The sequence below is a fragment of the Xiphophorus couchianus genome, chromosome 18, assembly GCF_001444195.1.
Source record: "Xiphophorus couchianus chromosome 18, X_couchianus-1.0, whole genome shotgun sequence".
Classification (NCBI taxonomy): domain Eukaryota; kingdom Metazoa; phylum Chordata; class Actinopteri; order Cyprinodontiformes; family Poeciliidae; genus Xiphophorus; species Xiphophorus couchianus.
The window spans coordinates 20203246-20228608 of NC_040245.1; the positions used below are offsets into that span (position 1 = coordinate 20203246).

The 25363-nt window shown below is 38.1% G+C and overlaps 1 protein-coding gene across 1 annotated transcript in view; it reads right to left on the reverse strand.

The window, feature by feature from the left end:
* Window positions 1-25363, reverse strand: part of cbl (Cbl proto-oncogene, E3 ubiquitin protein ligase) — a 44998-nt gene that overhangs the window by 14387 nt on the left and 5248 nt on the right. The window contains exons 2-6 of the mRNA XM_027999732.1: window positions 23337-23584; window positions 6714-6860; window positions 5408-5564; window positions 3061-3182; window positions 473-610 (exon numbers count right to left, since the gene is read on the reverse strand). Coding sequence (XP_027855533.1) covers window positions 473-610; window positions 3061-3182; window positions 5408-5564; window positions 6714-6860; window positions 23337-23584 — 812 coding nt within the window. The remainder of the gene's footprint in view (window positions 1-472; window positions 611-3060; window positions 3183-5407; window positions 5565-6713; window positions 6861-23336; window positions 23585-25363) is intronic.

Here is a 25363-nt window from a genome sequence, read left to right on the forward strand (position 1 = left end):
TTACCATCTGATAAATGTTTTGTAGACACAGGCCGTATACTTTACAGGCTTTCCCAGCTCAAATCGGAGTTTGATTACAGGTTGGGACAGGCCAAACACAGTTTTCATTAAACACAAGGATCACGACTGGCAGGAAAAGACGGGTTTCAAGCCAGCTGGGTAAACCACTGACTGAGGTCCGCATTAGAAATCAATGGTTATGCTCTGGTTATGATAACAGTGTGGTGACGAGGGGGTTGGCGGTGGCGAGCTATGCCTGGATTCACTTGAAGCTGAGAGGCAGATTCAATCGAAGGCTCCAAAAAAAGGGGGCAACCAAGTTCACACAGAGACGCACTTAAAAGAACAACAAAAGAAATGACAAAAAAAAGGAAAGATCTGAAGGGCATAAACTGAAAGGAGAGATGAAGCTCAGAAATCTAGATGAAAAACCACAACAGATATAAATTAGTCAAACAAAAAGGGAACTTACAAGCCTTCTCTGAAACCATCAATGAGGGCCTGGAAGAGAGGCTTATTATGGGGAATGGTTTGGAGAATATTCCCATCGGCTGTCACGTAACCGATGGCCCACTGGCCCAGTCGAGTGCAACTCAGTCGGAAGATATAACTGGGGAGAGAGAAAAAAATGTATCAAGTCATCTGAAAAAATATAACAATAAATACCAGACACAGAAGACCAATTATATGAGTAAGCAAAAAGATGTTTAAGTAATCTCAACTTTTATGACACACATACCGTATTTTCCGCACTATAAGGCGCACCTAAAAACCTTCAATTTTCTCAAAAGCCGAGAGTGCGCCTTATAATCCGATGCGCCTTATATATGGACCAATATTGAGCCACAACAGGTCTTGCAACTACGGTAAGCAGCCGCCGACTTCATTTTCCCCCGTAGAAGAAGAAGCGCGCGGTGCACGCTGGGTTTTGTGTAAAGACCCCAAAATGGCTCCTATTAAGAGACACGCTTACGACGCAGAGTTTAAGCTCAAGGCGATCAGTCACACAGTAGAACAGGGGAACAGAGCAGCAGCGAGAGAATTTAACTGAACCAATCAATGGTGCGGAAGTGGATATATATTGTGATTGCACTAACGTTTGATTCACCATAACAGTATCAGACTGTTTTTTACGTGTTTATTGAATTGAGGAAAAGTTCCCCTCCACTATATGTTATACCTTGCTGTTGTTAAAAGATAAACTGTGTCACGAAAATACCACGTCAATTACTTTACCTCGGGGAAAATAATAAAACAGCTGTTTATTCATTTTGGGAATGAACAGAGTTTTCAGAACGCTGGTTTGTAATCTATTAATAAAGTTTGACTGACCTATCTGACTATTTTGTTGACATTCCCTTTAGCGCAGCTCCATCTAATGGATGCATAACATAACCCCAGCCTCTACTGTAGCGTCTATTCTATGCGCCTTATATATGAAAAAAGTTTTAAAATAGGCCATTCATTGAAGGTGCACCTTATAGTGCGGAAAATGTGGTACTAATCAAAGATTGTAGGACAAACTACTGAATACAGTTATTTGTGAATTGTGGTCCAGAATAGTGGTAGAAACTTCACCTTTATTTCTTTCACATCGACATTAATCTGAATGAAAGGACAGTTTTGTTGAACCACTTTTTGATTCAATTCCAGGAGTCAGTCTTTGTGTTCACACACTTATCTTCTGTAGACGCTAATTAACTTGAAACAAAGTTAAACTATCCTAGTTGCATTTTCTTTCTGGATGACAATTTGTTTATTACCCAGTTAAATAATTTTAATGTTTCTGAAGTTACTGTGAGGTATATGCTGTACAATTTAACATAGTTCCATTTTTTGTAACAAAAACTGGGATTTTATAAGGACTGATTGCACTATGAAGGGTCAATGCTCAGGGGTTGACATCTAATAATTTCGCTATAGGTTTTATTAATGCTTTATGCTAACTTTTAAAAAAATATAGGGTTTCTGCAAAATTAAACACAGCAACAAGAAAGATGAGACAGTATTTGTTATAAATCAACAGTTAAAGCAATAATATGGCCTGTTGGGACATACCAGCAAAGAACTCTTGTTTTTAAATGTGAAGATATCAGCTAGCAATGAACAACTTACAATGTTCCTTAGAGAAAGTGCTCACTGTGGCCAAAACATTTAATAAAATCAAAGCACGTTTTGCAAGTTTATATTAAACTTGCAAACAATTATTATAAAATGCGATTAAGCCTACATAGAAAAAGAGGATGTGACTCTGATACACTTCGCTTAAGCTTTTTGAGAATAAGAAAAAGCTGTCTTAAAACATTAAAACAGAAAGAGGAAATCTAACAATAAAACAAAGTGAAAGAGGAGCTTCAGATGAGTCAGCAAGAGACTGAGGTTTCTGGGCTCGATGTGCCATCTAGCCTCAAGTTGAGAAATCTTTTACAAAAGTATTAGGAGGAACAGAGCGGCTTCGGAAATAAAGTTGAACTGGTCTCACTGCGACAGTGAAGCAGGATGGGTTTGAAGCATTTTGTGACTGATGTAAGCTAGCAAAACAAGACTTGCATCAGCTCACTATAGCTAGTTGGAAAGAAGAAAAAAAGACAAAAAAAAAAATACAGCCATTAGGGAGCTCTGGATTGCTCTGGATTAAAGTGTAAAAAAGCAGCTTTTACATCGACCAGTAAGTGCTCTGGTGTTGATGTGGCCTTAAGCTGGCCAGGCCTGAAGAGTGACATCAACTTCCAATGCACAATCAGGCCATTGATGTAAGGTACCAGCGCCACGCCGCCCTGGGCTCTTTGGACTCAGCTCCAAACGCACCCACACAAAATGTAGCATGTATGGCTTAAGAATCCGTCACCAGGATTCAAGTTGTGATACTTGATACAAACACGGACCGATGAAGGAGTTTTATTAAAAATAAGTCTTGAGAGCTACAGCTAACCTGCATCAGTGCAATAGTCAGTGGAAACAACGTTACGCTCACAGTAAGGAAGCAAAAGCCGAAACTTTTCTTCACACAATACATGTTATTTGTCTTCTAGATGTGTTTGTGCTCAGAGTGGTTCTCACCTGCCAGGCTTGTGGATGAATTTCTGAAGCCGAGCTTTGACCTCATCATATGTGAGGAAGGCCATGTACCCTGGGTGAGTAACAGCCAAGCTGTTCCAGTTTCGCAGCAGGGATGACCAAGGCTACCCACGCACACAGGCATATACACACAGACACACACATATACACAGAGAAAGAGAGAGAGAGAGAGAGAGAGAGAGAATGGTCATAGGAGAAAGGCAGAGTGAGTCATAATGTGTGAGTGAATGGACACAGTAATAAAGAGCAAAAATGGAGTAAGGAGAAATGCTGCATATTGCAACATGCATGGGTTTTGTTCAAACAGCTGTTCAGTGGACATCAGTGGGATTTATAGGTAGATCCAGCCAGAGTCATTATGTTTAATGGTAGATGAGCTTGCAGAGTTTAAAGGCACACGATGAAGTAAAAGAGAGATTTTCCATACTGTCTGTAAATCAAAGCCGGAAAGTTTACATACCCTCATTATTAACGTTGATTTAGGACTATATGTGTTTTAAAGGTTTGTTTTGAAGTTCCTTATGATACATCATACTAGGAGTTTAAAAGAAAAAGTTTGAGCTTTAATTTGAACTGTGTATTTTCAACACATGATCAAAGTTATACAAACACTGACAAACAAAGGCACAGTTGGCTCTTGAGGTGGTCTTCTGGACTCACTGGTTTCAATCCAAACAAAAATTCAAAAACTACAAGGATTGGATTTCTGACGCAGACCCAGTTTTTAGTGGTTTTAGTGGTTAAAATATGCAGCCAGAATCGAGCCGTGTGTTCACAAGAAGATTGTAAATCTTGCTAAAGTTTCAAATACCATTTAAGCCATGTGAATGTTCGAGCCTTTAATGTATATGACACATTTTAACTGAGTGGGACATTTGTAAACTTGGGGATTCTATCATTCTACAATGAGGAAAAAAAAAAAAGAGTATTTATAACCCCGCCTTTTCAACGAGTTCACCACTTAGCCAGAATAAGCAATGCCCAGAGAAACTGCAGAAAGCCAAATGCCATCATGAGCTTCAAATACATCACTTAGCATATTAAAATATTAAAGCTCATAACTGTATGATTCCAAAAGCTGTTTGGATTGGCTTTTAGGAGAAAAACTGCTTTCTTTTTACCGCCTTTTTATGTGTTCGTTTCTGGCAATTTATAACAGTGATGTTGTTCATTTGAGGATGTATTTAGTTAATTTTAAAAACCTGCAATAACCAGGCCTCATACGTAAAATCATGTCTGCAAACATGAGTGACCTTCAAGTGGACATTTTGACATTTGGACATTGAGTTGGTGAGTCAGTGAAGGTATTTTAGGCATGAATGAATGCACATTAATGAACCCAACAGGGAAATTGAAAAGGCTTCAGGTGTCCTCAGCAATGAGATTAAATGTTTTCTGTGGCTCGGACAAATCAGCTTATATTAAAACTTGCGGCTTGTTTTTTTATAGTCCTCCCACACAGGAAGTGACAAGTTCAAACTGTCTTGTTCAGTCAGAGTGCCTCATTTCTTCTTGCAGGCCTCATTCTAACCTAATTGCTCAAACAACTTTCACAAAAAATGTTAATTGAGCAAACTGTACTTTAAATTTTTGGTTTTCTTTCTACTGCACACAATTTTACATTATTCTGCATAAATATACAACTACTACTAATCTTTTACACAGTGTCAATAGGTTAAGAACAGCCTTCAAAATGGTCTCAGAGTTACTTCCTCTGAGTCTGAGGACATTCGGAGGAGATCTTTTATTGTTTGGGGGAGGAAACGTCTGTAATCTGTTTAGGCTTCATTAAGCCTGTCAGAGCTTTGCGCACAAGTTTCAAGGGATAATGTCACCCAGGGATAAATGACACTACAGCAAAGCAGTGGTTTATGATACAAGAACACTTGTGCAACTTAGAAAGGTAAGCAGTTAACTAGGGCCTTTTCTTACCATTATTTCTAACAGTTGCGACATAAATTTATTTTAATACTGATGCAAAAATGTATACGTGCTGTTCAACATCAACCCATGCATGTGCAATATAAACTTGCGACAAAATGGAGTACAATTATTGCTTGTAACAAAGTGTGAAAATATGTTGAATTTACCAGTTTGTATTTAGGATTGCCAATACTACAATATTTACAATGTTTCTGATATGTATATTTAAAACTAATAATCAACAAAATTCTGTAAGCAAATAAAAATCAAAAGGTACAATAATATTTCGCAAAATGTAGGAGGGTTGTTTTAACTTCCATTTTATGACTGGACCAGAATACTGGTGAGTAAATGACTTAAAAAAAATAGTTGAAAGGTGCATAGCGTGTTTGTGTGGAGTTTCTACCTGGAATAGCCGAGTGAAGATGTCGAACTCAAACACTGAGATATAATCATTGCAGGTAAGATCTATGGTGGATTTGAGAGCCATGGCCTCCAGACCAGAGCTGATGTTATGAAACTCATGGAGAGACTGACGGAACACCTTCCAAGGCACAATGGTTCTGGGAACAGACCGACAATCATACATTTACAGTCTGTCAAGAGCTTTGGACAACGTTGTGTATTACACCCCTCCCTCTGTGCTTACATTTAAAAAACAAGCTATAACTGTTCTTTTCTTGTTTTAAATTTGGATTAGCAGTCTGCTGTAATGTGAAAATACATTTTTGACTCTGCAGAAGGCTGCTCATACCGAGCCTGGTTCTACTGGAAGGTTGTTCCTGTCGGGAGGAAATTGTTCCACTCCACTGTCGCCACTTTCTTCACAAGATGAGAGATTGCTGTATTGTCAGTGACTTGATGCAATCATCTGAGAGTCACTAGACCGCTATATAATCAACTGAAGTTTACCATTTCTATATTCTGGATTAATTGAACTGTACAATATGACTGTAATTGAATAAACTAAATAGAGTTTACTCTTAACTGGATTTTTTTTTGTAACCACTGTATAAATCGAATCTATTTGTTTTGTTATGTTGTAAACCAGTGTTATAAAAGTTTACTGGAATGAACTGAATTCATCTCGTTGTCCGGTTCACTTAATTCTCATTGGAAATATAATAGGGGAAACCAAATTGAAATGCTATGGAATAACAGAGTTATGTAAACACTAACTGAATTGCTGAAATGTCCATGGCTATATTGAACAGTGACTGAACTTAATGTTATCTAATGCATAAGTGCAAATGTTGTGATGGTTCCCTGTTGTGCTTTTAAAAACAGTCTAAAATCAGCCTCTTTGTAGACAATCTGATTAAAGGCAGGTAAGTTAGAGCAGAGCTGGGGAGGATATCATTTGGTTGCAATATAATTTTCATACTGTAATAATAAACTCGCTGAAGAAGTTTCCAAACCCCCAAAAAACTGACTGCGTGCTGACTCATACCGTCATCACTTTTCTTAACTTCTCCTTAAATGTAGCTGGTGAACTCAGATAGTGTAGCTGGTATTTATTTTTAGAACAATATTTTGGTTTGGGCTCTAGACTGGATACAGTAAGACTGTGCTGAACTAGCAAGTTTTTAATGGTAACTTTATCACTGAAATAAATACCAGTAAATATATTGACACATTTTGGTCCATATGGGTTATTATACCTGTGATACATGAATACTCCACCATAAAAAGACAAAAACGATGGTGCTTACTTGTCCCCGAAGGCGCGCCTCCAGAACTCTGCAGCATCAGCTTTGGTAATGCGGAAGTTGTCACCTTGAAACAGGCCATTGGGGAAGATGGCTTTCAGCTCAGCCAGCATGTGACTGAAGATCAACGACAGCTTGGTGAGGTTTCGTCTGAAAAGTGACAAAAAAGAAACAAATATTTTTAAAATCATTGGATTTTTCTTAAAAGACCACCGTAAGCATTTCACTATCACCATTTTTCAGTAAACATCCAAACTCGTTGAATCAAAAAAAAACAGAAACACACAATGAATTAATTTAAACAAACACTGAATGATGAGGCAAGCATTCAAATCTACCAACATTTAAAACAGCCTTTTACTCGATTTATCTTTGTCTGAAGTTAAAATTTGATTGGTTTCAGAAAATTTTTATTTGGATGAAAAGTGGGTAAATATTTTTGTGGCACATTATGACTTAATTGATAATTTGTGAATATTACTAGAAAAACAAGAAACTGAGAAACCGCCACAGTCTATGGACAGGTCGTAATTATATTTTACCTGAAATGAGCTGCTAAGAAATACGAGAAAAAAAACAGCCAAATTATACAAGTAAATTGCTACAAATAAAGCTTGCTTTTGTTGGGCGAAAAACAAAAATCCTACTGCTGGAATTAGGCTGAGTGAACGTAAAAGTAAATCAACATGCTTATAGTCCATACAGTTTATTTAAGCTTCAATGGAGGCTTTATAAATAAAGATGGCAAAAACTGTCTGTCCTCCAACAACCAAACAACTTTAATTTTTTCACAGATGGTTTGAATAGGGCTGGAACAGCTGACACAAACTGAACTCTTGGCAGTCATTGACCATAAATGCACCACATCAAAGATGTTGGCACATCCAGTTGTGATTAGATATAATAGGATTTAATAGGCATTAAAGAAATGCCTGGAACATTTGTGCCATCCATTGTAAAAACATGTTTCTTTTTATTTTGTGAGGCAAACTCAACATCTTTGCTTCAGAAGGCCACAAGAACTGATTGTGGGTTGTTTTGTAGTCTAGAGGGGGATTTTCAGAGTTCCCTGTAGGAAATGGAACAAGAGCATCCCATTAAGCTGGAACTCCACAGTCAGCCCTCAGTTGTGTGTCCAATATGGCTGCAGCAGATTTATGGAAGTTGTGAAAGCTGCCAGCATGAACTAGTTATTAGTGCTTCTAGGGGTTTGCGTCTCTTAAAATTTGCGGTGTCAAGTTTCTTGGATAGAAGATATTTATAAGATCGTGACAGATTAACTTTTTCCCTTTTGATGCGACCTACGAACTGTACAATGTAACAGAAAAACGTTTTGGGTTCTTTTTGGGTAGGACTCTATCAGCATGGAACTTTTTAATATGGGAGTATTTTTCTCATTCTTTGCCAAAATCTAGAATTGTCAAATTATGAGAAAATCTTTTATGCACACCCCTCTAGAAATCATACCACATTATTAATCTGTTTAGTTTTGGACAACTTAAAATTTTCTGATAAAAGCCAATCTATTAATCCGGATTTATGCTCTGGGTTGATATGCTGAAATATCAAGTTCCTCTTCATCTTACAAACTGAAGTCTGAACACTGGTACTTGGAATTGCTCATAATCCCCTCCACCCAGTTAAAGATAAAAAATATATGTTCGAAATATGAATCACCATCACACTTCGCTGTGTTTCTGCACATTCCTTTTGGAGTCGTAGACAAAAGGTCCAAACTTTGACTCAGACCAGAACACATTTTCCCACATGTGCTTTTGGTTGACTTTAAATATGTTTATGCAGGGCTTGAATAATTTTCTGCCTGTTTTCCTGTCACCCATCCCTATAGCTCAGACATATAAAAAACAGCGGTGCACCGATTGCAATTTTCTGGCTGATCTTTTTAAAAGATCGATTACTGATCTTTTAAAAAGTCTAAAATGCCGATTCCGATTTTGACCGATACCATTTTTGTTTTTGCATAGTGTGTAATTTTATCGATTCCTCAATATTTATCGATATATTTTCTCAGAAAGTATTGATTTTTCATCTGCGAGTATTGATGTATTAAATCCTACTTTGAGTTTTATGTCAAATCCACATTAAGTAAATGACAGCTATCACACGTGACATTTTTTTTTACCCAGTTGCACATGTACATTGAAAATGACATGTAATGAAACAACCAGTTACAATTACTTAAATAATGAAGTGAAATAGATAAATTACAGTATCTAATATAAGTGAATAAAACAAAAGATGTTCGTTTTCTGCATAACCAAATACACAAAACCACACAATTAACATTTAAATAAAGCAAATGCATAACAAATGTATAACAAAAACATTTATTACATCAGTATTACACCATCAGTTATATTAATTCAATGCCAGTCTATGGAACAGTCACAAAATGTCACCAAAATCACTCTGTCCCTCTAAAATCTTTCAGAAAATCCTAAAAATGTATTGAATCGTATCGTTTGCTGAATATTGTGATATACTGTATATTGTACCGTGAACAGAATATCGTGCATCGTATTGTATTGTGAGATTAGTGTATCGCTAGAGCCCTAGCAAGAAAGTTGCTGGGTTGGTAACAGTGAGGTGACTATTGTTAACTGCAAACGTGCAGACATGACCTGGTGGGCCGGACTGTCAGTCAAAACTCTCTCACGGAACAGCAGAAGAGGAGAGTGGTTGATTTTTAGACTTTCGGTGAGGTAGATAAGATCGGTGGATTATATTGGCTTCACATCCAAGTGTCACCCGATCACAGATCTCCCAAAATTGAGGAAATCAGCTGGCCGATAAATTGCTGCACCACTAATGAAGAAGACAGGAGATTCCACTTGTATTACACAACAAGTATTTGCCAGAAGTTTCTGTAGCCCATTTAATGTGGTTGTAGACTTCCAGGACAACTATTCTCTTTTTTTGTTCCTTCTGTTTATATTTTTAAATCAATTTGGAGCAGCATCTTCTTCTTCGTTATGTAACTGTTGCACCAAATTTTCTTGACTTGATGTCTGCTCTTTGAACTGTGCGCTATGCTTTTTCTTGTATCTATCCCCTGACTGATACCTTTTGCCAATTCAGTCCTTATGATGCACATTGAAAACTTTTTGCAGGACTTCTACTTAACATGAGTTTTAATATAGTGGTTTGTTCTGAATGCAGTTACACAGTTATGCAATTATATTACCCAGATTTTCTTTTATTATTATTACTATTATTATTATTTTGGAGCCTGAAAAAAATCTGTTTATCAGATTAGCTTTACAGGTTATAGGTCAAATTAAATATGAAAAGTTTTGAAAAGGAAGTGAACTATTTACATAGCACCCCTTACTGGTCAAAACCAAGCAATTTAACAGGGTGTATAGACTTTTTGTACCCACTGAATGTGGCATCTACACACACCACAAACACTCATACAACTGACTGGATGACAGAAAATCCAGAGAGATTAAGGGTTACAATATTCAAACAACAAATAAAAACATAAAATTGAAGGCTTAGTTTCTATTTCGAGTTCCTCCTCATTAAAAGCGGCCCACAAAATGCAGCAGGGCTTCCATAGACATACGATTTAGCTCACAGGATGAATTAGAAATTGAGGCTGCGGCGTCTTTCAGTTCTGACTCAGTTTCAACAGGGCTGGTCAACAAGCGAAGAGAGGAGGAAGTGACTGATATGTTGGAGCGGAAAATAAAGATGACACAACAAGGAAGCTGAGAAGAGAGCAAACTAGAAGAAGAGGAGCAAGAGGGAACTGTCAAAAAAAAGGAGAATAAGAAGCAAGAGACCGTGCTGACAATGACAAACCACACTTTAGTACTGTGCTGAAAAAGTGAAGATTAAAAGAGCAGCAAGGAGACTGAGCTGGCAGGCTGAATTGACATGCACAAGACAGTCGACGTTGAAAACACTGCAACACTGCAGCTGCCCCGCACCACAGCACACACCCAGCATGTGAAGGGGAGGGATGTAAAGAATGAATGAGGAAGGACAGAAAACAAAAATGCATTAAAACGATTATTGCAAGATTAAACCCAGGGGGGAAAAAAAGTACTGTGCTTGTCAGAGAAACGTATAAAACTGGGAAAGCCTCTCATTAGTAAATGATTTTCAAAACAGTGAACACTTGTGGAGTTCACTGTCCAACATTTTGAAGTGCTCCTTCCACTTAGACTCTACAGAACCGACTTTAAGCTGGATGCAGCCACAGTAGCTGCCTTTGAAGTGAGCACTGCACTCGTCGATAATGCCCAGAGACAAATTAGCCGATCAACTACTCAGAAATACTTGGATGAACTTGTGATGCTTCCGGCAAGAGCTTCTTTACCTCAGAGTTTACTCATAAAAGGCGAGTGTGTCTTCGGCAGTATAACCTCAACAGGACAGGAGGTCACCCTCCATTTCTTCTGCTCCCTGGATGCGTCAGTGTTACTCAGCCATAAAGCCGTCATCCCATCCATTCCACCTCTGCGTGCTTTTATCTACGCTACAACAACCTCCCACTGTGATCTGCTTTCTTCCTAAACCAAAAACCTTGTCCCTCCTTTCAGGTTTGTTTGTTCATCTCACCTCTGTAACAGATGTTATATCTATTCTGTTTAAGTGTGTTTATCCACTCACAGCCTCCGTCATTTTGAAACATTCATGCAGGCTACCAACAATTAGGAACCCTCCATTTGATATCATTTCTTATTCATCAGATTCTCCCATGGTCGATGCACATAGTCTGGACTGGAATCTATCTATAGTTTATTAGCTTCTCACATACATACTTATAGTCCTTCAATGTTTTTTGCATTACTTCAGCATCTTTCATATAACAGACAAATACAAAGTAGCACTAAGTGGATAGTAACAGTTGTTTCAAGATTACAAATAACACTGACATTGTGTACTGTGTACAAACTGAACTGTTCACAGCAATTAAGTATTTTTGGGTGTGTCTCAACCAACTTCTAGAGAGAGGATTTGCTTTGCCTGTTCTTCTTTTAATAATAGCTTAATGCTGAGACCGTTGAATGGACAACAATTTAATTTATGTTGAAGCCTTGCCACAGAATCTCAATTGGATCTGGGTATGGACTCTCCCTGGGACCTTTGCAAGACATCAATATGATTTAATCTACATTGTCTCATTGTCCTGACTGAGTAATTCTCATTTGATGCCAAACTCTCATTCTTAAGTAGGGCTGGGAAACCAATGACAATATATATTACAACAGACACATGATCAAGATCAATAGATAATACGTCCAATAAAATGTTAAATAATTTCACTGAACTCCAGTCCAGAATCGCACAGCATTCTGGGGGATGTAGGCAGAGGAAAGACTTGAGTTATTGATATACATTACTAGATTGAACAGCGCCTCTTAGCCGCTATAGCTAGTGCCGTGCACCTGGAGGCGCTAGTACCATGCATTGAGTCATGTCAATAAAGTTATAAATGTGTGATAAGCAGGAATATGTCACAAAAATCATCTAATGTAGAATAACTGACCTACTTCCCACTTTCTCCATATATTTTTATTTTAATAAAAAAGTTTTTCTGATCTGGGAAACGTGATACCCTTTGACTTTGTTCTGTCTTGGTTGGTTTGCAGTTGTGACATCTTCTATCCATCTTCTATACCAGTGTTTCCTAACCCTGGTCCTCAAGGCGCCCTGCATGTTTTAGGTATTTCCTTGCTTCAGTCCAGCTGATTTCAATTGATGACTGATTTACAGGTGTTTGTTGATCTGCAATCAGATGAATCAGGCACATTAAAGCAGGGAAACCTCTAAAACATGTAGGACAGTGTGCCTTGAGGACCAGGGTTGGGAAACACTGTTCTATACTAAACCGTGCTCTGCAAGACATCTAAACCCTGAGATAATGTGTTACTGCCCATTTTATCCATACATTCCTCCCCAAATCGGCTGCTCTATTTGTTGGTTTTCATGATGCCGTTTGCTCACTAACATACTCTCTGAGGCTTTCACAGAACCGCTAAATTAGACTTGAAAAGAGGACTTTCAAATAAGGCGAGGTCTGAAGGCAGTTTGTTGACAAGGACTTTATTTTGGGGTATCAGAACAAACAGAACTAAATACCACTACTTGCCACTAATTTTAGATTTTGTTTTTTTGGTAAAACATTTAGAACAGCATGTATGACCGCCCTTCCTACTTCATTATGTGCTACCCAAAAAAAATCCCATGAGGTTTGTGGTTGTAAAGTGACAAAATGCAAAAAGGTTCAAAGGATATGAATGCTTTTGCAAGGCAAAGTAACTCTCTGAAAGATAGAGCGGCTTAACGGACCATAAAATAAACATAAACTCTTAAATGTTGTTTTGAACAGACAATTGTTAAAGCCACCTCACTGATCCCACTGGAATGTACACACTATTCCTTCCCTTTAAAAAAAAAAAAAAAATCATATTAGTTTTCAGTGTAGAAACTCAGCTTCCACACAACACTACCAACACCGGCATTTAGATGTTCCCTGAGTGATACATACGGCAGGAACTGTTATTAAAAATTCAGTGAAGTTACCATACCAAACAGAAGCACAGGAAGCTTCAAAAGGAAGTAGAGCCACAGAGCTGCTCAGTCAAAAAAAGGACAAAAAAAGGCTTACTGCTCATTTACTAGTTTTGCGTGTATGTGTTCAAATAGATGATAAATACTGAGCCATTTCATCTTACAATCCCAAAAAAGGCCACATAATTTGACAGAAATGGATTTCCGTCCCATGTGATGGAGCAGGGTACAAGTCAACTCTGAGCTAGACTGAGACAGAGGGCCTGCGAAAGCAAACAGCAGTCTAGTATCAAGTACACAGTCTGTTCCAGCTGTCTCTAACACCAGATCTGCACAGTCCATGAGATCACTGAATATTTTTAACAGAATATTACAAGAAATGAAGAATTGGCTTGAAAAGGAATGGCGTGACAGGTTTTAATCTAAGCCTGCACACCTGTTAAGAGTTATTACATAATCCCCTAATCAGACTTTGAGGCTGAAATCTAAATTTCCAGAGATGACCGCCTCCTGTTGAGCACATACCAACAAAAGACATCTTACATTTAGGAATCCTTTTCACTCCAAGCACTTTAATAGATTTAGCCAAATAAAAGAAAATACCATAGAGAGTTGCTGATTTTGCAGTAAACACGAACAGTAAAAGCATATCAAATCGATTTCAATGCAAAGAATCCATTAATCATAGCAAACTGCAAGACTTGTATGCGTATGAGAACATGTAATGTTAATAAAAATTAGGGTTTATATAGGACAGGCTTAAGGCCTGTCTCAGTCCTCTCCGTCCTTGCACTTCTCCATCCCACAATAGCAGTTCTGTGCTGTGTGTACACTGGGCAGCAGCCAACACTTCAGCAGCCAACCACTACAACGGTGACTGCTATTTAAGCTCCTGTGCCAGCAGTGACCATGCAAACTGAGTGGGCAACCACCACACAGAGAAGTTTGGTGATCTACTCTAGCCTCCCATGTGTGTTTAGAGTACGTTTCTCTCTCACTTGAACTTTTCGCCACGAACGCAGCAGAAGGAGAAAAAAAAAAGAAAAAAAGACAAACCTTTTTTGAACACTACGTTTTTGTCCTCCTTCCCCCTCATGCTATATAGTAACCTCTGACCTTGCAGCTGGCTTTTCCCTTCCTGTTTCCTGCTGGTGGTGATAAAAAAGCGCAGCTAGCCAGCCAGTGCTGTAGCGCGCTAACACAATGCAGCACAGCCAGCACAGGTCAGGCTTGCAGAGTCAGAGCCTGTGTGGACTGGTAGGAGTGCCATTATTAAGCAGAACCATTATTGGCTTTATCTGCTCAACGCTAGTTAACGCAGAAATCCAGACCAAACAAGGAGAAATACATCTCGTCTTTTGAGGAAAGACACAAGCGCAAGCCTGTGTCAAATTTAGTTCACAGCACACACACACCCACACACACCCAGAGTCAACAAGGTTTTAAAAGATTGGGGGGTTTTTTAGATCTTCTTGGTAAGTGATCACTACAAGATACAGAGGAGAAACTGTAAGTGATCTTTACAAGACTCATTTCAGCATTCGTTTTGGTGACTCAATCATGTGCACCAGAAGGAATCACAGTTTTTCCACAAGTTATGATGGTGATGATACACTAAAAACCGATTGAGAAAACTGAGTTTCTTGCTGCTATTATTAAAGCAATAATTCAGCAAAATCATGATTGCAGTTTTCCCCCCAAAAAACCACAAAGCCCGCTGATAAACATCACTACCTATCCAAACTGTCTATACTCTTGATGCTTGTGCCCAACAACTTAACTGGACACCAAGTGCTGAACTGTTGCACAAATTATAGGATTTCAGTTACATGTAAGATGATCTGCTGGTTTAAATTTTTGCATGTTTGGCTGTAGCCAGGGGCATATCTTCACAGGAAACATAAAACACGCAGCTCTCCAACACCACACTTTGGTGTGGTGTTGGACTCTCAATCGTCTCTCAATCGTCTCCATATTCATTTTATTTTAGATCCCTGGTGCCAAACTTTTGTAATTTTTTGGAAAAGCGGTCTTAATGGAAGTGTCCTAAACTCTAGGGAGCATTTAACAGAAGACCTACCAAAAAACACTATTTCAAACAAACGTTTTAGATTTTGCTACAAAAGCTTGATACAAATATACAACTTATTCTTGTTTAAGTTCAATCTAAAGAAAGAAAACTAACAAGGTCTAAAAGAAAGGCAACTCCTGAAGTAATGGATTAATTTCTTTGTTTGTTTCTTTTTTTTAAGCCGGGTACTACTTTTCTCATTCACATGCTCACACTCTATTTTTCACCACATACTTAAGACTATGTGGTCATGTTCAGGTGCTACAACTAGAAAAGCAACAAAAACCTATGAAAGACTTTCCAAAGTCCAAATAATATGACCTTATTGAAGATGATAAAACAAAGAGGCAGCTTGTAAGAAAAACAAAGAAACAAAAGCATTTTAACATTTTTGTGGAGTTTTCTGTGTGCAGAGCATTGCACTACTACATTAAACTTCATAAATGTAGTTGTGGTACAATCACAACCTTTAATGTGTGATTATGGGGCACTACTTTGTAGAGGTAAAGATACACCAATTTTGATTTTTAACATTATTCTCCAAAATGGGGCCTGCTTTCAAAGCCACCAATCCTGCAGTATCTAGTCCCTGCTAAAGAAAAGCATTCCCACAGCATGATGCTGTTACCACCATGCATCTCTGTGGCAATAGCATTCAGATTACCACTAATTATTGGGTTTTCCTTCACACAGCATTTTGCATGTCACTGGCAGATCTGCCGTGTCTGTCAACCACATACAATCCCAATTAATTACGCAGTGTAGAGCAATGTTTTAATTCACATTTACCCCCTTCTCAGAACCATAAATTACAGGATTAAAGTGAGGGTATACTTCACACAAAATATACATTTAATATCCAACAGTTATTTTTAGCGTAATCCTCCAACTTCCTAGACCGTGTCTAAGCTCACTTATGTCTGCGTGCATAAACGGAAAGCACTCGTTGTACAAAGCAGAGATGATGGTGAGTTGCGTCATCCTAATCACCATAATCTAATAATGTGAGGATGACATGTGTTGGCTGCTCAAGATGCTACTGCGACATAAATAGCCAAGACGTTCAGCTGTGTGTGTGCTTAAACATATCTGCACATGAAGCCTCAAACCTTGAGAATGAAAATCGATTTGAAAGTGAAATATTGTCAGCTACTTAAGTGTGAACAGCTTCTTCCGTTCCACATATTGGTAGCAATCTGCCAGTTAGACCAACCACCAAAAGATTTCATCCTTAACTCACAGCTCTTTTGACTAAAAGGACAAAACACAGCATATCTGTTGGAAATGCAAAAAAAAAAAGAAATGAGCCCACAGAAATATCCAAATCAAAAGAAAGCAGCAAATAAACCACAGAGGTGTGAAACCACTGGCCATTGTAAATGGAAAAACTTGACTGGTTGAAGTTATGTTGAGGTAAAATTTAAATGAAATTAGTCTGATCTGAGCTGAACTAAACATACAAGATTCACCCTCTTCACTCCCCACCGCCCTCAAGTTTACCAATGAATAAAAGTTTTAATCATTGACCTTTTCCTCTGACTAAAACTTGAAGTTTACTGAGTAATTTAACAAAAATGTTATGCGTTTCAGTTCCACTGGAAACAATAAACAAATTATGTTTAACTTCAAATGTACTTTCAATCTGTGTGGCTAAAAAAAATAACAAAAAAGCAAAAGCTAAATTTATGCCAACAGCTGCTGAAAAATGCACGGATGGATGCTATTTATGCAAATGTTCACGTTTAATCGATTTTATCAGCACTGTAATGCACTGATGCATTTCCCAACGAATCCATCCAATACTACAGACGCAAAGACAACGTTACAGCGGAGGGGATACGATGGCTTCTCCTGATAGTCAAAGTGCGGGCCGGTGCATTCTGAAGCAGACCTTTGTTACACGTGGGTGTCGAACACATTTACAGAAATAGGAAGTCATAATTTAGAACAAAGATCCTTCCCTGTACCAAAACAGGAATACCAGAAACTTAACATTTGAGAATTTGCAAAACATAAAGAGGAATATTCTTGGTTACATTTTATTAGGAAAGGATAAAGCAATGTTAATATAGAAAAGAAATCTTTCAAAGATTACATTTTTGAGCTATACACACTGAAGTTTCAAACTAAGATACAAAATTGAAGACAACTGTAAACACAGCAGGAGCAGCGTGTAAATGTATAGCCTCATTAGATTAAAAACTACCAAGCACTAAGCCACAGAAAGATCAAGTCTCATGCAAATCATGCACAGCACCCATGTGTCACATGAACATATGAAAACATGACCTTTCCTAAAACAGAAGTTGAAATAAGTGTTCCAGAAATGCTGAAGTTTTTGTCTACTGCAAAGCATGAATTTGTTTGTTTGTTTTTTAGAAAAGTACATTTGTTTTTAAAATGGGAGAGAAATGAGAAAAGCAACACAAACAAATATAATATGATTATTAATGTTTTGTGCCAAACTTCTTAGGAGATTTTCCATGGAGCGGCTACTGAAGCTCAGAAAACAACCAACAGTAGCTAAGATAAGAATGAAGAATTGTGTCCAAATTATTGCTGAATGCTCGACAATTATTCCAGCTGCAGGGAAGGCTGAATGACTAAAAGCTTGAGGAAGTTGGTCCTGTTGTTGACCATTGTAATAATATCACATAGGTATGTGTGGAATGCACTTTTCTATTGTGTCAAGATCTGATGGAAGTCGTGTCAGAAAGAGAAGGCAGTGATATTAGAAGAAAGCCTAAAAGAAAAAATGGTGTTGGTTGTGGGACCAGGATTTCAGAAATTATGTTGCAGTTTAATTCTTCCCAAAGTCAGATTCTCCAATTGTTTCAAAAAGTCTCAAATAAAATCAAATTGAAATAAAATATTCATGGAACTTGGGATTTTAAAATTGGGAAGCCGAGGCGTCACAAGCCTACCTGAGATCATCAACATGCAAAAGTACTACAGGAACGAAAGGTCAATTTACACTTCTTAAAGCTTGTGCACTACATTAAAACATACAGAGTAATGCACAATGCTTATTTTGAGTGATTCCCAACAACATGCAAGTGTTTTTCTCTTATGTGATGAAGTCCTCAGTAGAAAGACAGAAGAATAGCATCTGAGGTTAGGTCGCAAAGATGAACAGAAATCGGTACCAGAAGAAAAAGCTTGTTCAATGCATCTCTACTTAGCAAGTGTGGAGTATAAAGTAAAACCTCATTTTCTATAGCTCTTATTTTGTTTTAATGCTGGGCAAACAAAGTTAATGTTCTGAAAACTGCAATAAATCTTACTCTGATTTTAATAAAGGCACTAACTAAATTTTATTGAATTTGTTGTTGATTGAAAAACAATACTTTGATTAAAATAGAAGCACTTGTTGAGCTTCACTTTGGTAGATCTGCTGTTAAGAATTCATTAAAAATTAAAGGGAAAAAAAACATCCATTAGCAAATGTATCATTTTCCTTCACCTCTATCACTTTCTACAGTCTGTCCCTCTGTGCAGCTGCATCACCCTGCAGCTCATAACCTCACCACTTCCTGTAAGCAGCTGGATCTATCAGCGTTCGTCAGGATGCAATGGTGGCGCAGCTCAGAAGAACAAGCAAACACACTGGAGAAGTCCTACTTCCTCAGTCTTTAATTATCTTAACTCCCAACTTTTTCTTACCATCAAACATTTAAACACCTTCTATGCTGATTAGGTTGAGATAAAAGTCCCTTTTACTTTGCTCTCATTTGATGAATAAAAGAAACATTGTTTTAACTTGAAGGCTTATCTAGTCTCTGTGAATTTTCCTCTGACAGAGGACTGAAATGTCTGGGCTGTGCTGCGCAAGGTTACTGGAGGAAGTAAGTGAAGTTAAAAAGGAGGAAGTGCTGACTATGTTATGTCGACTCCCACCGAATATGGTATGCTAGTGTTAATAATTAAGTCTTACTCACAGAAGACACACTTTTGTGCTCACTTTCATGCACTGAACAGCAAGCTCTTTTCCTTGAGCAGTCACTTCAGAAAGTGAAACTCGCTGAATATTTCAAATATTTATTTATTTTCATTTTGCATATGACTGCACACAAATAATAAAAATTTCGCAATTTGTGTCTCAGAAAATTAGAATATACTAAAATGGTGAAAAATTGGAAACTTTTATTGCCACACCTTAGTTAACCAATTGACTTAAAAGACCTGGCGAGATTTCCTGAAGCTAAAAATGGTCTCTCACTCTAGGGTCAGTCGGCTACACAAATATGCAGAAGACCGTCATCGACGCCTCCACACGGAGGGGAAACCAAAAAAACAGTGTCTTTGCTAAAGAAGCTGGCTGGTCACAGAATGCATATAAAACAGAGGATTGAAAAGGGGTGGCAGGAAGAGGTGCACCAGGAATAACTGCAGCCTTGAGAGGTTTGTCAAGCAAAATCTATTCAACAACTTGGTGAATCTTTATAAGAAATTAACTGAGACAGGAGTCACTGCGCGCCGACAACTCCTACACATGGGCTACAGATGTCGTATTCCTTTAGTTAAGCCACTCGTGAACCAGAGACTGGACTGTCACAAAGTCTGGAGGCAGACTGGTGAAGCACAGTTACTTGAAGTCCAGTGTGAAGTTTTCAGTCAGCGATGACCATGTCCAGACGCTGCAGTCCTCAATCTGGTGGTCCTGAGTTCAATTCCAGGTCTCCGGCCATTTGCTGCATGTGTTCCCCTTCCCTTCTCTGTCCTCCCCATTTCCTGTCCATATACTGTACAACAAAGGCCACTACAGCCTAAAAAATACTTTAAAAAAACAAACAAAAAAAGAAAAATCAATGAGTCGGGGTGGCAGGTCCTCTGTTGATGTTGGTCCAACATTTATGTTTATGGAAACGTTTTGTTTTCCAGACAGACTTTGCACCTACCCACACTGCCAAAGGTACCATAAGCTAGTTCAGTGAACAAAGAGTTACTGTGCTTGACAGACCAGAAAACTCACCTGGCCTGAACTATATAAGATGCAATTTTCCCTTTACTTGTAGTGGCTCAAACCTTCTTGGGAAACAGGCTTGCACAGCAGCATGCTCACTCGTATCTTGCCATGCTACAACTAAAAAACAGGCGAAATTTTTCACTCAGCATTAAATTTAGACATGGGAAAAACAAAGCACACCCTCCGTCAAGTTTTGGAGAGATGAAAACAAGGATCTTTTTTCGTTTTTGGTTTTCCCCGATGACGGTGCTGTTCACTATGGCCAGACAGCTTTGCTTTTATTCCATCTGTCAAAGGTCCAAGTTCCAGAAGTCTTGCGGCTTATTCAGATAAAACATTGCTTATCCAAGTCAACCTCTGTTTTTATCTGAGCATTGAATCCAAATGAGTTAAATATTTCTCTGACATTAAGATCAAGAACTTCAACACTTACCCTACTATTTACTAAAGCTACAGTAGTAGCTCTTGAAGCTTTTTGCAATTGGTTGGAGAAGTGTACAGTCTGACGGCAGGAGTGAATTGGCCAAGATGTCAACTCTAGGAAGAGTTTGCAACTGTAGTCAACTAGCCTTTAAAATGATTAAAGACCTAATGAATACCAGATTATTTTTATGTTTTAATGTGTAAAAAGACTGTGTATCCAAAGCTCTGCGAGGACTTAGTTAATTCTGTTAATAATCATCAAAAAAGTCTTTCAAACTTCCTCTTAAGCTGACTGGGAAAACAAAAGAAATGAGCACCGGTAACTGCAGAAATTATCGTTCCAGTTGGATTTCTGAGTCTAAGCCACGTGTAAACCCTGCTGCAGCCTAAACATTTCCCCGGCATCCAACATAACTTAAGTGGGCTGATACCCATTGGTTAGTGTCAGAGCCACTGCCTTCTTAATTCAAACAATAGTCACCTTTGTGTGCAATGCCTGGTGAGTGTGTATATGAGCGCATTTCCTCTGCTTTTCAGCAGTAATTTCTTTCTGCTCAGTCTCATTGCAGTGGAGTGAGAATGGAAATTAATTTTACACTGACTAATACTTAAAATGGTAGCAAGTAACTTTATCTGTGTTCAAAACAGAAGGGCCTAAAATTGAAACTTCCTCTTCTCTTTGGTTGCCTTTGTGGCGTTTTGTCTGCAAGATTATGGTCATGGCAGCTGAGAAAAAAACCATTTCACTGAGGAACTGTGAAACAAGATGAGGATGTATCTCTTAGCAAATGACAGAAAAAAACTGTTGCCTACATTTCTAAATACACGAAATAGAATATTCAGTCATAGAACAAAATGCTATACCTATTCAGACAAATTATGTTACATTTAAAAATATTAATGCAATTTCAGACTGTTCATTTCCCCTCATTGTCTGTCTAGCCAAAAAGTAAAAACAGATTTTGCTACGTCTAACTGGTCTAAACAACTTCGGCTTTTTCACCTACAGCTTAAAGTATTTTTGCAAATCTGACATCCAGTTTAACCAAAGATAAAGTCATTGCTCTCCAAAAATTCAGAGAGTACCACAATAAGAAATAATTAATTTATCAACAATTATGCTACATGAATTGGCAGCCCAAAAATTCCTATAAATATTGCAAACTTTTTCTTATAAACTGATCGGATCTTTGGAATTTTTAAATTCATAATAAATGATTATCCTCTGCAGTACAAATATGATCAGACACAGAAAGCAATTTATCTTAGCTACTCTATAAAATGAAGATGACAAAAGAATCGAAGTGAACGTCAGATATTTAAAAATAAAAATACTCATCTAAATATGTAGATATCTACCTCCACAGCAACTAAGCCTCTGAGAAATATGGTTCTAGAAAGCCTCAAGGTTATTTTACTACAATGAAAATGAGTCCCAAACGCTCACAAACCTGAAGCAAAAAGTCATGTCCTGAGATCACAAAGTCTGCATAGCATCCAGGATTATTAGGGAAACAATTATTTGCAATATTTATTGCAACAATGCCAGTTAAATGACACCAGATACCCCAAAAACTTTCTGTGAGTTTTAGCTTCACTGTCAATAACTTCTCAAGTGTGAGAGTCCATTTCTGAACATCCACAGATTGTCAATATATTGTTTGAAGGCTGGCTATGATTGAGTTTCTATTAAAATCTTTTAGCAAATATTGCAAGAATTGTAACTTCCAACCATTTCTATGTCGATGTGATATTGTAGACTTAATGCACTGAAAGTAAAATTTTTCTTTAATTATTTATACACCTCTTCACTGAGATGCCAGTAATGGTGGAGGTTCCCGTATATTTGCATACATAAAAAAATCTTCTCTGAGGTCTATATTTACTGTCTTGACTGGTACCAAATAACTTTTTTTTGCTTAATAAGAATTATAATTGAGTCACCTTGTTCCATCTTTTAGAACCGACACGCCCAAAAATCTTCATCAATAAAGTTACCAAAAGTTTTCTAAGCTTTTATAGCCTTTGTTTTGTGACACTGCATCTCACAGTATGATGTTGGTCAAAACTACCTTTTAAAATTTATGGAAATTACACTAAAAAAGTGCAGCACACACTTAAAATTCATCAGCGTTGAATTTCATGTTCTTGCTTAGAACTACTTCTGCTATCTGTGGGTCTGTCTACCAATTTCAACACTTTTAAAAGAATAACTACTTCTTTTTAGTGCGAGAAGCGAGCTTTTGTTTCAAACTGCTAAGAATATCAAAGAGCTAACAAATGTAGCAGCTAAAGAACATAGCGAATAGATGACAACGATAGAGAGGCTCAAAAACAAAGTGACAGGCAGCTGTAGAATGAGCACCCTTCTAACCACACACCCTAGCATTCTCAAACCACAACACCTCTCTTCTCTTGTTTTGATACATCTTGAACTACAACTACCTTAAGGGGGTGGGTATGGCTGCCATTGTTCTCAAAATGATTCTGAATGAAGCACAAACTACATCATACATCCAAATTACTCATTTCAGATGGGTTAATTAAGAGAACGTACTGGCATGGCAGCATAAAATAAAGACACAAACATGAAGGTCCACTTTTGGACCATTTTACAGACCTGGGTTGCGAATTCTCCTCATACATGCGCTCCTTGCCTTCCTTGAACAAGCTGATGGTCTGCTTGGTCTTCTTGGTCAGGTTCTCCATGAAGACCCGGAAGAACTCGTTGTCTCCCAGAGTCTCCATTTTGCCCTCATAGCGAGACAGGATGGTGCGCAGGTGCTGATAGGTGTCTGGCAGCAGGTCGAGGATGTAAGGGGGGCTGTTCTTCAGAGCCAGTTTGGGGTTTTGGCACAGCCGCACCACCTGCAGAAACGGGAGGATGTGAGGGGGAGAACAGAGACACGGTAAGGAGATAAGAAACCAGCTTTGGGAGGTTACGTGAAAGAAAAAGCACAAAAAAGAAAGGTTAACAAAAAAGTGTCTGAGGAGAAAAATGAGGAAAGACAGATTACCGTATTTTCCGGACTATAGAGCGCACCTTACTATAAGCCACACCTACAATTCTTTTGAAACAAAAACTGGAAACGTACATTAGACGCATCGGGCTATAAGCCGCTTGTATCTCCACCGCTTTCGGTTTTCCTTAATAAATCTGCTATTAAGGACACAACCCTGCGTCTCCAACGCCGAACCATGGACTCGTTCACGCCGAGCTTACGTGCAGCGGCTCTGTTTCCCTCCTGTACTGCCAGATCGATACTCCTCAACTTAAAAACGGCATCTTTTTCTTTGTGTTGTTTCCATGATGAGGGGTATGAAATTTCTCCGTCATGTCTGCTGCTAGCATGTGCTTGTTCTAAATGAAAATTAATTTCTTCTTTGATTTCCAATTTTGACTTCCAATTATTCATTTCCTGCTAAAGATCCCCCTGGCGGTTGAAGAAAAATCCACAGAAAATTTGCACCGTGATATAAGCCGCATGGTTTAAAACATGGGAAAAAGTAGCGGCTTAAATACGGTAGATGACTGTCATCATGTATTTTTAAGCTGTACATCAAAATTGCAGTTTATAAATGATTAAAAACCAATTTTAATAGTATACCTCTTTGAGCGATTAAACCACTCAATATGTTTCCAGGGAGGCCAAATAGGAGCCATGCAAAACAGAACATGCCAACAAAGACTGAGAGAAAGGTCCCTGAAAGCCCAGGCCTTTTAGAAACCAGCAACCTATGCATTATGTAATACACTGAACATTCAGGCCCTCACTGTATGGTATCATTAATTATTTTACAAGCGCTGCACTTCCTTCATAAAAATGTATCAGCCCAAAACAAAGGCTGAGTGCATCCATGTACAGCATCCTGCCAAAGTATTCAACAGCCCCGTTGACAGACGACTGCAAGAAGACTGGCGTCAAGCCACACCTTCCAGCGCGACGACGATCCTGCTGGAATACGGTTTACATCAAACCGTATTCGTTCGTTAGGGTAGCCTAGTCGATGTCAAAACCAAACCCAACTGAGAATCTGAGACAAAACTTGAAAACTGATGTTAAGAGACGCTCTCCGATCATTGACTGAGCTTGAGTTGACTGCAAACAAGAATGGATAAAAAAAAAAAATAGACAATCAGTCTCTATGTAGCTGGCAGAGATTTGTTAAAATATAACAAAAACACATACCATTTTCTTTCATTTCACAATTATAAACTACTTTACACATAAAATTTCAATAAAATGCATTGACATTTGTGATTCGTAATGTAAAAGTTTCATTGAAGTTACATAAATACTTCTGCAAACTATTGTAGACTGTCTTTTCCCCCAAAACACATCCACAATCCTCTTGTTTTCCACCACTTTGTTCAAATCAAGAATGCTTGAGCTTTTTATACGCTGATCGTGCCTCTACAGTCATTGTGCGAGATCCTATCCCCTCCCATGTGTGTCCTTCTGCATGTTTGGAGAGGCTATTCATGTGTTTACACTTCCACATTTCAATCTGAGTATCCTCTGCCACTTCTGCCTTAAAAAAATAATAAATAAATTACACAAAACACCCATTCTCCTTGCTTCATATTTGAACATGATTATCATGCAAATCTGAAGAGCTCAAGTGCAGGCTGCTGTCCTGAAAATA